Below are 16,809 nucleotides of genomic sequence, written 5' to 3'. Positions count from 1 at the left end.
ATATACTAGATGCCTATTGCCAAAAATACAATGGCAGAAAGCCAGAAACTGTTTTGAAATAAGGACCCTATCACATGTAAACGCTTCAGAATGACTGCAACATGACAAAGCGTTCGCTAAATGTAGAAATGAAACTAGGATAACTCCGAGTTGCAAATTCATTTATATTTTTGCATACAAAGTGTTCTGAAGTGCTAGTCGAGGCCACATGCAACCCTTACATCTTTGAAGTAGCGCTGCAGCGTGGTCAGCCTGACGTCGTGCAGAGCGGCGCAGGTATCCCAGGGGTAGATCTGCTCCTCCTCGCTCGTCGGGAGTCTCCTCGGCTCAGGGCTGTTGCGGCACTGCCCCAACACTGCGAGAAGAACAGCAGCAACACACAATGCCATGGGTGACAGCAGGCTAAACAACCCAGAAAACAATCAGGCAATTTTGGTTTGTAACTATAACGTGCTTTGTTGATGTTAAAAAGTAAAAACTTACTAAATCTAAATACTGAAAATTGTTCTTTTGCACTTGTACATATACATACATATATATACACACACAAACACCTATATCCAGTAACATTTGTATCTACATGCAGACACACTGATGGCTGTTTAATTTTCTTTTCCTTCCAGTACTGTTTTTTCCTGCAGGTCTGTAATGCACTGCTGCATTTGCAAAAGCTAATAGAAAGTAGCAGAGAATTAAATCGTTTGTTCTTTCCCCAAATTCTTCAATTCATTATGTGTCTCACAGAGGACCATCCAGAAAAAAAAATAGGAAACGCAGTTCTTCCAGACTTCTTGAGACACAACAGGATTTATGCACACATGCTAAAAGCTGCAGAAACATGACTTTTCCTACAAGGCACACATTCATACCTGAGGATGCCTGTAATAGTACAACTAGCCCTGTAGGTCTGTCTTCAGTAGAAGGGCCACTTTGTCCACAAATAACACAGTCATATATTGCCTCAGAAACATGCTGTTCTGATGTAGCTACCTCCATGGCAATGTCAGCATCCGGTGATTCTAAAAACAAATATGAAAATTTGTATTAAACAGAAGTAAAGAAATCCAATTGAGGATTTCCATCTGCATATGGCCAATCCATCTGCATTGAGGTGGTGATGGGAAAACTACAAAATAATTTCTCTAGTTTATCTGCAACTAAAACATTGTCAGTTGCTTGAAACAAACCTTTCTGCTTCCAAGAAAGACACCTACAAAATGAAGTCCATGTTTTTTCCATAGGCAAAATTATTCCCTGTGGAATTAAATGCTTCATGTTAAACTTGATCTCTTAAAAACGTCTATAAAACAGCGATCTAACTTCTATCTCATTAGATATTATACTGAAAACTTTGGACATAGAGAGATGACGGGCAACAAAGTGACTCTCTAGTAAAACCAGATTTGCTCATAGCTGACTAAAACAACTATTTGAAGGAAAAATGACTATCTGTTTTCTTCATGGTCCACATTGCTCCTTCCAACAGAAATGTTCAAGGCTAAGGCCCAGCTCTGAAGTATCAAAGCTACTGCACTTCACATAGCTTTGATCACATGTCAGTTGGTGGTGCTGACTTCAGGGCAAGCCATCGTGTTACAATCAAAGTTAAGAATTCTTTATTGATTTGAAAGAAAAGCACCTTAGGACTAAATGATCCATTTGTAGCTGCTCAGAAACACATACAGTCAGCCTCTTGACCTAGAATATGTGGGTTCTTAGCATCTTTCCTAGAACAACATTTTTTTAAAGGAAAACACTTCCTCCCTAACTTCAACCATACCTTTTATTCCTCTGATTAAATAGGCTGAGGCACTGATTAGAGAATCCAAAAACCTTGAGTACAGCAACAGTCCTCATGCAGAATTGTTCTTAGGAGAACTGCTGTCTTCTGAAAGTCTACTACAAGTTTGGCACGGGAGGCTGCTGCCATAAGGAGAGGCGTGGTAGGTGCCAGGCAGAATATTTCTCTGCTATAAAAAGCTCTATGCAATGCTCTTGCTCACAGGGCTGAATCAAAATTACACTGTTCTACTAAGTACTGATTTCCTAGTCAGTTATTGAGGGTCATATGAAAATGAGCCCTGATCTTCACTGACATGCAGTTGTTAACATTGTGCACATGTCTATCACCATCTAGTGGCAGCCAGATGTACAATGAAATAAAAAGCACAATGCATCAACTGCAAATGTCCAAAACATCCAGGAAACTTAGAAGCAAATGGTAGCGGAGAAGGGAGCATAAATAGCATAAAAATGCTATTTTTAATACTCAGCATCACCTCATAATTGTGTGATGTACAATCATGTACACCTATGTATGAAATGCAAGAAATGACAAGGACTAGAGTTTCAGCTTTCTTTTCCCTCTTTTTCTAAAATATTGTCAATACAACAGAAAATATGCAACTATTCAATATTTTTCAGAAGTGTAGAAAGAGAATACAATCCATCAATCTGATTTAGAGTAATTCAATGGAAGTCATCAAAATCTGTCAATATTTAATTTACAAAATACCATTAATTCATCACAAATCGCCTATTTTTTAACTTGAAGGGAAAAAAAACCCCAGAACTTAGGATTTTAAAGGTGTTTAAAATCAGTTCAATATATGCAATTTATACTTTTATTGCTTATGGGGAACAGGTACACAAAAATCAGGCTAATTTAATTTTAGAACTCAATGATGAAGTGCATGCTTCCTTCACAACTACTTAGATGGATGTAGCTAGGCTACTCTGGCAAAAAATAAACTTTAAAGGAAAGTAAGCTACTAGCACCAAGGAAGACTTCCTAATTAAGTAATTTGCACCTGAGCTAATAAAAGAAAACAAAGGGATTTTGGCAAGAAATTAAAATTTCAAGTAAGAAGGCATACCAGAAAAACTGTAACCAAACAAAACCCCTCGCTTCTTTTCAATGGACTTTGATAAACCTCAATTACTCACTTAAACTAGCTCCAAAGATTTAACCTAATTGATTTCACAGACTTGTCCTAATGATGACAATGTGTGAAGAAGGAGCCAATGAAAAATACAAGTTAAGACACATGTTACTGCTATCAGATCACCAGATTTCTGTCAGGAGATTTGTCTTATGTTGTAGTATACCTCATCCCCTTCCACTGGGTTCTGGAACTTTTCTTTGTCCTTAGGAGTTATTTCACAAATCTGAATAAATATGAACCTGAAAACACTGAAGGAGAATGGCCAAATTTAAACTGTGACAGAAATCCAGGAAAGAGACAAACCCTGTAGCTGCCAAGAGTTTTTAAAAAGTTAATTATTTAGCTCTTTGTTTAGTTTTGTACCAACAGAAGTAGAGACACAAAAACCTAGCACTTTCTGCCTCCTAACCAATTACTGATCAATCTGCTAAAAACTAGCACACTGATGTACTGCAGAATGCATTGCTACTTGAATTTAATTTCATTTCTACTCTCCAGAGCTAGAGATGCATTCCATTATTTCCTCTACCCAGCAAAACCCCCAAAGCAAAAGGGCTTTGTAAACACAGTCAATATAGTTCATAATCTGCACTGACTGTAGTCAACATTTGTCCTGCTGCACACATTGTGTCAAAGAGGCCCCTTGGTATCAAAGCAACCATTAGTATGCTAATATTCTTTGCCCTGACCCAGCATAGACATTCTCAAGAGATCAGTACCTAATTTATTTTTCTATCTGGGTTCAGAAGATTGAGTGTTAGGAAATATATGTCACCTTGCATTAAGACTCTGCGCTTCATTTAAGTCTAAGGAATGTTTCGTGAAGGACAAAATGGCATCCTGCTAAGACACACACTGTAAAAAAGACACAAAATACCATCTGCATACTTATCAGGATGCATTAAAAAAATTTAAAAATCACGCCAGCCACTTCAGAGACGTGAAAACTATTGAAGAAGTTAATCTTAGCATTTATAATTAACCTAACCACTTTACAAACCTTCATTACAGTAAGTAGTTCGGCAGCTTGCCTGGAACAGATCATATTTTGTTTTTATAAAATTTAGGCAGAGAGATCTTTACAAGTATAACTGTAATTTGTAAAAGGCTACTGTTAACCTAGTACTGAGTGGTTTAGTTTTGTTCTTATTAAGTTCCTTCTGAAGGTTATGAAGTTTCAGAAATCTCTTGCACAGAGTTCCACATCACAAGATAAAGCATGGTCTCACCCTGGGGCAGTGCTGGCAAAGAGCTCAGAGGAGCTGTAACCAGGAGCTATAAACAGGAGCAGGAAGACCTCTGGAGCTGAAACCAACACCACATTTTTGACTCTCTGGACAGTCCCTCAGACACATTAAGAGCTCTGTATGCTGTTCTTAGAACACTTTCCTTGGTTTTTCTCCTTTTTTTTTTTTTTTGTTTATCCTGCAGTCAAACAGCTAAAGACAGCACAGCGGATGCTGTTCTAGCCTAGTTCATTAACATAACTGTTTCTAAATTTCACCTAATTACTTCCAGGCAAGCTTGAATGGTAATTCAAGTTCTGCAGATGTCACAGAATATAAATAGAAAGTAACAGGGGGCACAAATGGAAAGTGCTACGTAATTGGATTTTTTTCTGCATTAACTATGTGAAAGAAAAGTGCCAACCTCTGTTTTCAGAATCTTAGATGAATTTGTGTGAACACAAATAAATTCTACTAGTAAAATAAGACACATTTAATATTGAATAATTAACATGCAATTAGGTAACTTACTTTTAAGCCATGTTTCATTGCAGCATCCCAACAACCAAAGAGGAATACCTCAGGGGATTAACAGTGCCTCTGTGCAGTTTATTAAACACTTCAGAAACTAAGAAGTATATGGGTTATAATAAAATAACCTTTAAGCTTTGGCTATTCTCCATTATTCCTATCTCTTCCTAGGCACATTTATTTTCAGAGTATTTCCAATATTCTACACTGTCAATAGAAATATATTATGAAGTTTTTAAGTACTATACCCCAAACCAATTACAACAGTTCTCACATTTTACCAGTGATAACAATATAAATTTGCCCAAATGACACCAACTGAAATAGTCACAAAGCAAGAGAGCTGAGGCCTCACCATCCCTGCATTTTTGACAGTATTACTGTTACAACAAGAGAACAAAATTAAGAAATAAATCTACTGCTGGGCTTCAATCGTTAAGAAAAGTAACAGGTAACAAACTTTGTGTGAGAGGGGAGTAAATTACTACTGATTTTAGTATGAAAGGATTTTTTTTTACTTTCAAACAGCTATTTCTGCACTGTTATGCTACAGTTCAGGGTAAACCTATGAATTACATAAGAATAGTTTTAAATTGAATCACTCAAGAAAGACTAGTTTCAAAATTCTTACTCTGTTCTGTGCTTTAAAAATAGAGCAACAATAGTTTCTGCAACATTTTCAGTAATTTTCTGTATCATGTAGAGATTGAATTCACAGCTAAACAGACCACTTAGATTCAACAAACTGAAGAAAATATTTCTGGCAAAAATTAAGCTAGATTCTTAAACAAACTCCATGCACTATAATGGTATATGAATTTACTTTCTGAGAGCTATTTTAATGCCAGTCAGAACATAAAAGCTAGTACTGGACAACAGTACTACATCAATGTATTTTCATAATGAAGTCAGAAAATGGAATAACAATGTAGAAGACACTGAAAACAGTTAGTGAAAAGGCAGAGTAATTATTAGTTAACACAATGCCTGCAATTCTATTAAGTTATTGCCAAATGTCTTTATGAAGAATTAACTTTATGAAAATGTAGTTAATTAAGCTGATTCTATCTGGTGCTGTGCATGATCTGGTATAACTGACAATAGACACTGCATTTTACATTGAGCAGCTGAAGTTACTAATTCTTTAAATACTAAGAGGCAAGTGATTTAAATCTTGCATGCCCAAGAACTTTTTAATGCACAATCATAAAAAAAAAGGCCCAGGTCTGCCTACCTGAGAATTTAATATGAATTAAATAAAAGCTAACTATTCACAGTCCTTCACAAAAATAAATGCTGTGTAACTTACTGATTTAGCTACCATGATTAATTCACAAATCAAAGCAATTATTTTAAAACATAGCTTACAAAACCTATGCATGGAATATTTATGCATATTTATGTATATATGCAAATATTGCTAGATGGCAATTGACAGGTACATCTACATCTATATATATAAAATCTGATTTCATTTAAGATTGCTAATAATATGTATAAATGAATAAATCTTCTCAGCAACCTATGAACTGAAGGGAAATTAACAATTTCAAAAGACAGACTTTTTCAGCAAATAAAGTTGTCAAAATATTTCTAACCAATGCTTAAACTCAAATCAAAACTTCACAGCAGATGATACTTTAGGGAAGGTGGGGGAAGATTCCAGCTTTTTCTTATCTCTCAGAAGTGCTAATTTTCTATCAAGTGACCCAAATGACAAAAATATTTTACATTCCTCAGCTGAACACAAACTAATCGTGATTATGCACTTCTATACAGCAGAACCTGAAAGAACTCAACCTCAAGAAAAACAAGACACCTGATTGTGTGTAAAGACAGTATTTGAAATAGAATACAATGTTATTACTTAGAGGAACTGAGGTGATGTAAAAATTAAGTTTTCCTTAGATCCACAAACACATTTAAAAGCAAAAATTTTCACCATATTAAACTTTAAGGTTCTATGGAGAAATAATCTTAAATTTTATTACTAGATATTAAAGAAAAATAACATTTTAAAAAGACAAACTAAGTTGAGGACATTTTATATTAAGGGTAAATACTTTAAAACATGTCACACATTTACCATTTCAAAAACCATGAATAAATTTATGTCCTACAGATTTAATCTATTCTTTAGTAATTATGTATTCAGTAATATCTGTACTATAAACAAAGTTAAGCTCCCTAAGAAGTGTAAAGTTAACAGGTGGATACAAAATCAGAATCTGTTCAGGGGAGGGTTTCCTGTTTGGTTAGATGGTTGGGGTTTTTTTGTGTGTGTCTTTGTTTTTTAAACTGAGTAGAAACCTTAATACTAACATGTGGGAAAAGACATAAAAGCAACCAGTCAACCACACAAAAACTCACCAACATCCATGGCAGTTTCCATGAAGCTTTTCTGCCTCGAGGCAAATTCAGCCAAGAGTTTCTGTTGCCTTTCTCTCGCCTTCTGTCGCCTGTGTGGAAGAAGGGGGAAGAAAAAAGAAACATACATAATGGAGCAAAAAAAACCCTTGAAAATGTCAAGCTCATTACAATTACCAACTTAAATAGTATCATTCCAAATTAAGGTTGATATAAAGGAATAATTACCAAGCCAAAAAAGGAATCTTTTGCTTTTCTTTCTAATTTAAAGAAATTAAGTATTTCTTTAAATACTTAAAAAGTATTTTAAAAAATTAGTGTTACTTTCTTTTGAGTCTGAAAAAAACAGAATAAAATCCTGTCCTAAAACACCCTTCAAAGGTGTTCACCACAGGATCTTTTGACAGATTAGGCCATAACATCGCAAGAAAAGGAACTCAAGACAATTATCTTGACATTTTTTAATCTGGGATTAAGCACATGGGATGAAAACCAGAGAACAGTGTCATTTGTACAAAAATGGGTACTTCTGTGAGAAATCAACATCTGCAAGTTAATAATAACAATAATAATAAAAGCCTACCTCACTCCCTTTTGACATCAAGCTTTTGATGGCACAGGAAACAATTATGAACAATTTATTTTCCAGCTAAGCATCCTCACAGTGGTTCCTTCTGCCTCACTTACACCCAAAATACTGGCCACCAACAGCTTTTATACTGGGATTTAAAGAACCTTGAGATTGCATCCAGATTAAAAACCCTTATCTCCCTGAAGCCAAGCTGACTTCACTAACTTTTCGTCATTGTTTGTCACAACCCTGGATTTATAAATGGAAAACATCAGAGACTTACTCTTGTCTATCCTTCTGTTTAAACTGTTGCAGTGACCTGTACAAGGGTGTATGACCAGCTATATAACTCCCTATATAAATATAACAGCAGTGGGTGGAAGAGTATTGATGGATGTAAAAAGATAAAGAAAATAGACATTAATTTTTCTTACTTTGACATGAGTTTAAAAATAGAGAAAATGGTAAAAGTGGAAGTGGGAAAACCAAACAAAAGCCCTATACCACAGCTGCTCACCACACAGAAAATGCCCTCAGCTGAGGGGGTTTACACAGCACCTCTACAGTGCAGCTACAGAAGTTCTAGCATAGCTACAAATTCTGTGCATCAGCATTTACAATGCAATTTTTCCACTGCTCAGAGATGATTCAGATAACTAACATGGGCTTTAAAACCATCACTTGGTGTCTGATACCCTGATGGGTGAGTCCTTCAAGTCTCAAGCATTGTCTGATTATCAGTGTCCTGGCACAGGAACTGGCATGCACAGGCCCAAGGCAGCTCATTTAGTGTAGCCTGCCATCCTGAAATGACTTGTTTGTAAGTCAAAGCTACTAATTTGTTTTCTTAAAGGCACCTGAAAGACCCAAATATCTCTGCCCATTTGTCTGCTACATTTTACAGTCACCATTTCTCAAAATAACTTCTATTTATGACATCACTAAGATTCATTATTCTGACGATCAGACCAGAGCATTCATTAGACTTGATTTTATTTATTTCTCCCTGGAAATTTCTCAACACCTCAACTAAAAGCAGAGTGACTGTAAATAGATGCATTTAATAAGAAGACATAAACAAACTCTGACAGATTCAGTACAGCTCAGTAATTTTCCATGATGGCCCATGGGAATATGACACTGCAACTGAAAAAATACTGCAAGCAGCTCAAGCTTGGTTCCAGTTCTGCATTTCAGTTTCTATGGCAACAATCCATTGCCTGAGTGATGTCATTATATGTTGAAGCTAAAAAGGGTGATTGCTTAACGTTCACAGTCTGCTCAGTCTTCACTGACACAAAAGTGGAATTGGAGGGAAAATTAAAACAATTGAAACAGTAAAAATTTCAGCCTGGCTTTATGAACATTGTCCCTCTATGGGTTTAGTCATTTCGGTTACCACAGTGTCCTTCAATAAACATGGGTCCACCAATACCATTAGAAATTTGAGAAGAAAATAATAATCACTCAGAACAACAAAAAATGAGAAACATTCTTTTTAACCACTGTTTTAGCCTCCAAATTTAACTGAAAATTTAGTGGGCCTCCAACAGATCCTTGTGGGAGGGATCCTTTTATAGAGGGAAAGGAATGACCTTACCCTTTACTATATGAAAAGTTACTTGTTTCATCCATGCCCCTGCTTCTCCTGTGCATAAATCTAACATTATTAAGTACCACATTAATGATTAGGTGTCCAAGATGTAGCTGTGTTTTATCTAAAGCAGCTATTCATTCTGGCTTTTTCTGATTAGCAATTTTACATGCTAAACTTTGATTATTTCTCTCATTAAATGAACCATTACAAGCAATGTTGAAAATTAAACTATTAAATAAACACTAGTAAGACAAAAATAATTTTACTTTGTAAAGTATGCAACATACAAATATATTAAATCTACTTGCCATATTCTTATGTGTTATTTTCCAGTACAGCGTAGGCCTTGGACGTATCAGAGAGATTTTAATGAGAAGTTTATTTTCCCGCAAATAAAATAGCAGAAAAATAAAAGTAATCCAGAAACCAACTAGTGTAGATGACTGCACTTCTCTACACAAATTTCTAGAACCGTAACTACATATTTGGGTTACAGAAACCCTTCAAAATACTACATGAACAAGTACTCAGTTGTCTTCTTGTCCACTCCAGCCTGTGTTCTCTACTTCAACTACTGTGGTAACTGTAGTGACCTGAATTCCCCACTTTGTATGCCCTAACCTTCTAGAACTGTGCACTTGCCACTTCAAATCCCATGCTCCACCCTTTTGCACCAGCCAAGCGTCAGTCTCTTCCCACTTTAGCCAACTCTTCCTTGCAGCTGTGTCTATGACATCCCCCAAACAGCAATCTCTGTCTCTCATACCCTCCAGACATTTGCATTCCTATTCCACATTCTCCTTCTCCTACCAGCTCTCAAGACTCTCATTGGTCCCCACTGAGGTTTTCTCTAAAATCCGCGTGTTTTCATTTGCTACTCTTCTCCAAGTATTTTTGTCCTGACAACACAGTTCTTCATCTATCTTCATAAGATCACTTGCCAGCTTGAGTCTTCCCACATCAACTGATCACTTGCCCTGGTGCCTTCTCTTTTTTCCACTGGTACACTGACCACAAGGTTTCTCCTTCCATCCCAGTCAAAACTACTCCTGGCATTTCTAGCTTTCACCTCTTTGTCAGCTCTAGCTGCCATCCCCTAGCTGATTCCTCTTCCACAGGACTCTCACAACACTGAAAGCCTACGAGAAGCAGGGTCTCTGCATTCAGTTTCAAAACTGCCAGTATTCTGGGGACTTTCAGGACTCATTATGTCCCAAATGAGATTCAAAACTGTCCAAACTTAAAAAAAAAACCCAGAACATATACCTGGCACATGAGTTTTCAGGCCACAGAATAAGAAAATACAAATTATATTTTTTTAAAATATGAATTCTTAAAAAAATGAGAATGTACTTTTAAAATTGAATGGGCCAGACAAGCAAAAAAAAAAAAAAGGCAAAATTATTAAACCCATATATAGTAAACAAAACCCCAAAACAATCATGTGCGATGTGAGTGAACAGACAACACAAATAAAATTCTAACTTATCTTCAGGTTAAACCACAAAAGCTAACACAATCTTAATTCTACACCTTTTTATGTATGAGTTTTATAAAATGGCAACATAAAGGGTGAGTATGTATATCACATAAAATTGTTATTTAAATTTTCCAATTTAAAGACTTAAAGTAGCAAGGTACAGATTTTTCCTCAATAACCATGTAAATATGTATATTCAAATCAGATAAAGAGAACTGTAGAATTAAGACTTATTCTTTTAATATGTAATTCATACAAAATCCTAAAGTGTATATTGTACAATAGATGCACATCATACACTGTCCTTCTACTGCCCCTTTATCTTGTTATTAAGGTTACCTTTCTTCTTTATCCAAAGTTTTCTTCTCTGCAGAACTGATCTTTTTTGGTGGTACAGGAGGTGTCACCTTCCTGCATATCTCTTCAATTATACGTTTATTCAATCTGCTCTGTACAGCAGCTTTCAGTAAAATTCTTTCTACTGCCGTCATTCCATCTCCGTGAGAATATCTTGGAATTTCTGGGTGGATTAAAACATCCACATCATCCAGCCATGGGGGATAGTAAGAGTTTTGTTTTCCTGAGAGTTTGTGATGCAATTTAATCAGCAAAGACAGTATGCTTTCCTTGACTTCTAGGATGGCTGTGGTTAACTGTGGAGTTGCGCCAGGTGCTGACCATTTCATCGACGTTTTGGGCCGAACCACCTGATTTGCCTCGCTGGTGTTCCGATTGATGATCTCCTGAAATTTCTTTCTGCGTTCTGCGACCAAGCTGAACACTTGAGCTGTCCCTGAGTTCTTGGGAAAAAATTATCATGATTAATTTGCAAAAATATACAAGTATATATACAAGTATAAAGAACACACATTTCTAAAACTATGGAAAATATTTGAAGCTAGGAAGAAAAACATGAAACTTAAAGATTCTTTTCCACTCCAAAAATTTATTGAAAATTAGGATAGCAAAATACTAACCCTGCATATTGTATTTTTGTACAAGTCTGTTATATGCAACTGCACAAAAAGCCAAGTAACAAAGGAAAATATCCACACCAAAACAACTAACTACTGGTTTTACTCTAGTCTAACTTACAATTCTGTTATGCAAGTAATATTTCCTTAGTTTTTCTAGAATAGTAATCATTTCAGTATCTTTATGTTATTGAAATGCCTTCATTCACATCTACAGAACACTGTGGCACAACGTAACTCATTACATCACACAGGTGAATACAGGTGAGCCCACACATGCCCATGGACATTGTGCATTTTATCTGGATTTTATTAGGTAAGATCCAGAAGCCACATAACCAGTTTGCCAGCAGAACTCGCTATCCAGGACATGTGAGCATATGAGTGCAGTTATACTAATGACAGAGCCCATTTAGATCTATCTTACTCTCACTTGCAGTACCAAATTAAGGATACATATACCAAATCCACAGCAGAAAGATATTTCTCCAAGGTTTTAACCATGAAATTCAGCACACTAACATCTTACCCTCTCCTCCTCAGAAGGCTGGACATTTTTAAGAGATACCAAATATAAAAATGGAATTCTGACCATCATTTCACCTACCTTCTTTATGTTTTAATCTATTTCATGCTATCTCCCTACTTTAGATTTTGTCTGTTTTTCCGACATGAATGCGAAAGAAACATCCACTGAACATGCCACATCTGGCACACAGCAATCTGATGTGCTGTCTACAACAGATACAAAACCAATGCTGACACAGAGACTGTATCATCTACTGGCCATAAATCTTTCCGTTTCCATGACTTCATTGTTTGTTTTCACAACAACAACAAAAATTTGCTGTTAATAATTTCAAAAACACTTTCAATATAAGGTTAAACTTACCTAGACTCAAGAAAGCTAAGACTATTCTACATTATTAAATGTTAGTAGTATCTTGGCAAGATCAAACAGGCCTAAACACAAAGCTCAAGCAGTAAGCTACCAATGGCATTTTATATTTGATAGGAAGCTTTTATTTCCAAATACATATAAGTCTACCACCTAAGATTACCATCAAGAACATGAAAAGAGCATAAGCCCTTGCAGTATGAATTAAAAGGAAATTTAGGAAAATTAGAAGCTTCCACTGAACATTAAGGTGAGCACAATTAAAGCATGTTGCTAGTTAATCGCTTAGGAGAACAAACTGCACACAGATCTACCTCTCTCTGGAGGCTCTTCCGCCTTGAACTCTGGGAGATTGAGGACAAAAAAAGTCATTAAATACATCATTTGGAAGGAGGTATCATTTGAAATAATTTCTATTTCTGCTATCAGTAGATATAGGAAAAATATCCAAAGGAAAAAATATCCTGAGGAATTCATAAAAACAGTAACAAAACTAACAAAAATGCCAACACAGGCAACAATCTGAACTAACCTAGAGAATCTGGTATTTGTATCTACTTACTTGTGATGAAGCTAAACCATCAGAACTTGTACTTGCAGGTGGTTCTCTCTTGACCTCAGGAGCAGTTTCTGGTACTCTTACTCGGACATAGTTAATGAAGTGCCGCATGTTAGAAACCAAATTACTACCTGGAAACCAACTATCGTGGCAACGCTCCTGTCCACCTGCAGATTCCTAAAAAATTAACAAAACTGTGGTATATTTTCTCTTATCTAATTTCCTGTATTAAAATAATTTGTGCTGCTTTTGTAACTGTATTACAGAGGCCATAATACCTCCATGAGCTAGGAACGGTATGTTGAACATTATGTACCTCAACAAAGCTAATGTACCTTTTAAAAATTTTGATAACTAATGTGAGACCCATGAGGACCACAGGGCTGATAAATACATAGGTCTAAGTATTTTATTGGAATATAATCAAATACAGCCATTAGTGCTAGCTAGCAGAAGTAAAAGAAACTCCAGAGAGTCATCCTAAGCTGTACAATCAAAGATTAATATAAAAAAATCAGAATTAGGGAGAAGTCAATCTCTGGGAAAAAATGTGGCAAATTCTTAGTCAAAAAAGCAGTGCTGATCAGCTAAAAAAACTATGGTAATAGAAGGGAATCTGGAATCACAAAAATAATTACTCTTTATATTCAAATATCATTAAAAGTAGAATTTAAATTCTGACTTATGTATTTCTGAATATACAGATCTATATCAATAAAATGCTCAGTGATAAGGGTCTCAGGTGAAAATTTAGAGATTTTTTGACTCAATGATTTAAATCTTTTTGCACAATTTCTAGTACTAATTTACACAGTGGTAAAGATCTAATCAATCTGTGTTGTCAGACTACATATACAGAAATTGCTGAAAAACACAATAAGATACTGTACTCTTCCTCACAACAGTATGGTTTTTATTTTTTTATTAGTTGTTCCCCATATAAGTTAATAAAGATGCTTTATTCTAACTCCTATGGTAAAATCTCATTTTAAAGAATACTGAGTGATTAAAAATTACCTTTGTATTTTGAAGAAAATGATGGTATTTATTCTTACCTCTTCATCTGATTCTTGTTCAGGAGAATTTTCCAACCCTAGCTCAATCAAATATAAAACCATACAAAGCACATGCTCTGATAAATTCTGATGATCCATTAATATCTAGGTAGGAAAAGAGACACATCATAGAAGATTAAGGCTTCAGTACATCTAAACTTAAGAAAGAGTATATTCTGGATAACACATTTTGAACTCTTCAATTTGTGGATTTTTTTTTTGTTTGTTTGTTTGAAATTTGATTTTAAATTATTTTGAGATTTCGAAAAAACCTAATCTTTGATCATCACCACAATGTCTTTCCAGTCAAAGAGATTTGTACTTTAAAGCTATTACTAGTTCAAGCTGCAATTTACTTTAACATCAGAGTGACAGGTACAGCTGCACAGACACCACTACTGCCAATCTGCTCCCAGCCTTCCCTCCCCTTCTCATGTGATCAATCACCAAAGGCCTCACAAGGTCCCAGTCCTATCATCAATGCTGGCATAACTGGGAATACCACAAAGGTTAACATCAATTCAGCTCATAACCACCTTCACATATTTTTTTTTTTAGTTACAAATAATAAACTACCTTATCTTTAAATTAAAAAATGCCCATATCTTTCTTCTAACATAGCTTTCATTGCATTGAGAGAACCAGTACTGCTAAAATTAAAAACCAGGACAACTTTCCTCTTGAGAATGCTCTGAACTAAACAAAAGAAAATGGCAAAAAAATGCAAGTTACCAAAAAAGCGGGTGAGAAAAAAAAAGTTTAAAATTTCATTGTAGACAGGTGACTATATAAATTAGTATTTTTAGAGTGTAGCCAAGTAAAGTTTTAAATATTACTTCATTTTGAATTGATGAATTTTCTAAGTAGATAAAGCCATTAGAAACATCAGAGAGACAAAGTTCTTAAAAATAATATTGCTTTACAACAGCTTTTCTAAAAAGTGACTGAGGAGCTGATTTAATCAAGCCCAAACAAATCTGAGATGATAGAGGTTATTTAATTAAAAAGAGGACTTGGTATTCTGTTAATATGAAGAGCACATGTAATTGTACCATTTGGAATCAAAAGTCATATTGACCAACGCTTCTGAAAAGTTACATCACCAAATACAATTTACTGTTCTTCCACAGAAAGTCGCAAAAGCCAAGAGATATAATAAAGGCTGTCATCAATTGGCAAAATTTCACAAAGAGAGCAGGCATTATTTAAGCCAACCTACAAAATCGACTACTATGTATTTTCTACCATCCATAAATCTGGTGGGAAAGTATTTGATATTCCAGATAAAACAGCAACCCAGTAATGGCTAAGATTCTCAAGATTTAAGCCCTTGAAGGTTCTTAATGGATTAAGAGAAAAGGTGGCCAAAGATGCCCAAGCAAGACAGTTAAAGAGGATGCATTCCTTCCCTATAGTCTCCATTTTTGTTCCATGTCAAAACACTATTCGATCTTCTATGTAGTCCCAAGCTCTCCTTTCACCAGCCTTCCTGTAGTACAACAGATATTTTCTATTCAACAGAAATTTAACAGTGAAACGAAATATGAGTTTTAGGTAAGCTGGAAGCCCTTAGAAGAGCACAAATAGAAAAGTTTGCCCAGGAAAACTGCTACTCAAACAAAACATTTTTTATAGTCCCTCATTGCCTCTGCAGCACACTGCTTTGAAAACACTTTCTGAGTACAGATTCAAAGTCCATTTTCTCATTAAATGACTCTTCAAAACAGATGTGCTTCTCTTAAAGACAACAGCAAATTATCAAAGATAAAACCAAACATAACTTAAAGGCACCAATTAACCCTGAAAAACAGTTGCTATAACACTATCAAAAGTCAGAATGTATTTGGGAAATCATATTAGAAACAAATGAAGTTATAAGACTTATTTGACATTGAGGATTTAAAGCCATTAAAATTGTATATTTTTGAACAGCCACTGCTGATGCCTTAAAATTCTGAAATAGGAGCCAGAGGAACACCACTCATGCCACTGTGCTCCCTGAAAACATCATGGAAGAACCATCTGAAGGGCAACTCTGATGGTTAATACAGTGTTCCTCAAAATAGAACAGGATGTTTTATCCACTGGGGCACTGACTTAGTGTGTGTACATATGAAACAATCATTCATTAAATAATCAAAGTGGTAAGATAAAAATTCGTACTAGACTTGAAAAACAAATCCAAAACCAAAATTACTATATAAAATGGAACCTGACTATTCCAAATAAACTTTAAAAAATCATGCTTCTAAAAACTTCTGTAAAATATGTGGAAGTAAACCAATGCACTTAATGCAAATCACGACTGTACCTTGTAAAGAAGTGTGAAAAGCACAATGTGAAGAGTTTTACAGTGCAAAAGCTTTATGAGACCTCTGTAACTTGGATGTAGTGGTGTTCTCTTCTTGTAAGGAGGCCATGGGTTTCCAGGGAATTTGCCACTTTGCTTTAAGCTGTTGAAACAAATGTTAAATATTGAAACTACTGTTAAACACTGCAATAATGTAGAAATCTGCCAATGCTATAGATAAACTTTGCTTTGTGTACCTAAGAGTAAACTAAATAAAAATATATAAGACTCCTTCAAGTAAATTGTAAATTATTTT

At 35.3% G+C, this 16,809-nt stretch overlaps 1 protein-coding gene across 4 annotated transcripts in view; it reads right to left on the bottom strand.

Moving 5' to 3' along the window:
* Positions 1-16,809, bottom strand: part of UBR3 (ubiquitin protein ligase E3 component n-recognin 3) — a 104,133-nt gene that overhangs the window by 44,714 nt on the left and 42,610 nt on the right. For 3 of the 4 annotated variants that reach the window (XM_085584372.1, XM_085584373.1, XM_077785038.2), the window contains 8 exons: positions 16,515-16,656; positions 14,204-14,308; positions 13,152-13,325; positions 12,904-12,933; positions 11,057-11,517; positions 7,073-7,161; positions 870-1,019; positions 222-355 (listed from right to left, as the gene is read on the bottom strand). In XM_085584372.1, the coding sequence (XP_085440498.1) occupies positions 222-355; positions 870-1,019; positions 7,073-7,161; positions 11,057-11,517; positions 12,904-12,933; positions 13,152-13,325; positions 14,204-14,308; positions 16,515-16,656 (1,285 nt within the window). The remainder of the gene's footprint in view (positions 1-221; positions 356-869; positions 1,020-7,072; positions 7,162-11,056; positions 11,518-12,903; positions 12,934-13,151; positions 13,326-14,203; positions 14,309-16,514; positions 16,657-16,809) is intronic. The other variant, XM_085584374.1, reaches the window with a different exon arrangement.

Source organism: Lonchura striata, chromosome 7 (genome assembly GCF_050655825.1).
Source record: "Lonchura striata isolate lonStrDom1 chromosome 7, ASM5065582v1, whole genome shotgun sequence".
NCBI classification, from domain to species: Eukaryota; Metazoa; Chordata; class Aves; order Passeriformes; family Estrildidae; genus Lonchura; species Lonchura striata.
The sequence above is the reverse complement of the archived record's forward strand: the minus strand, read 5'-3'. Positions and strand labels throughout refer to the sequence as shown.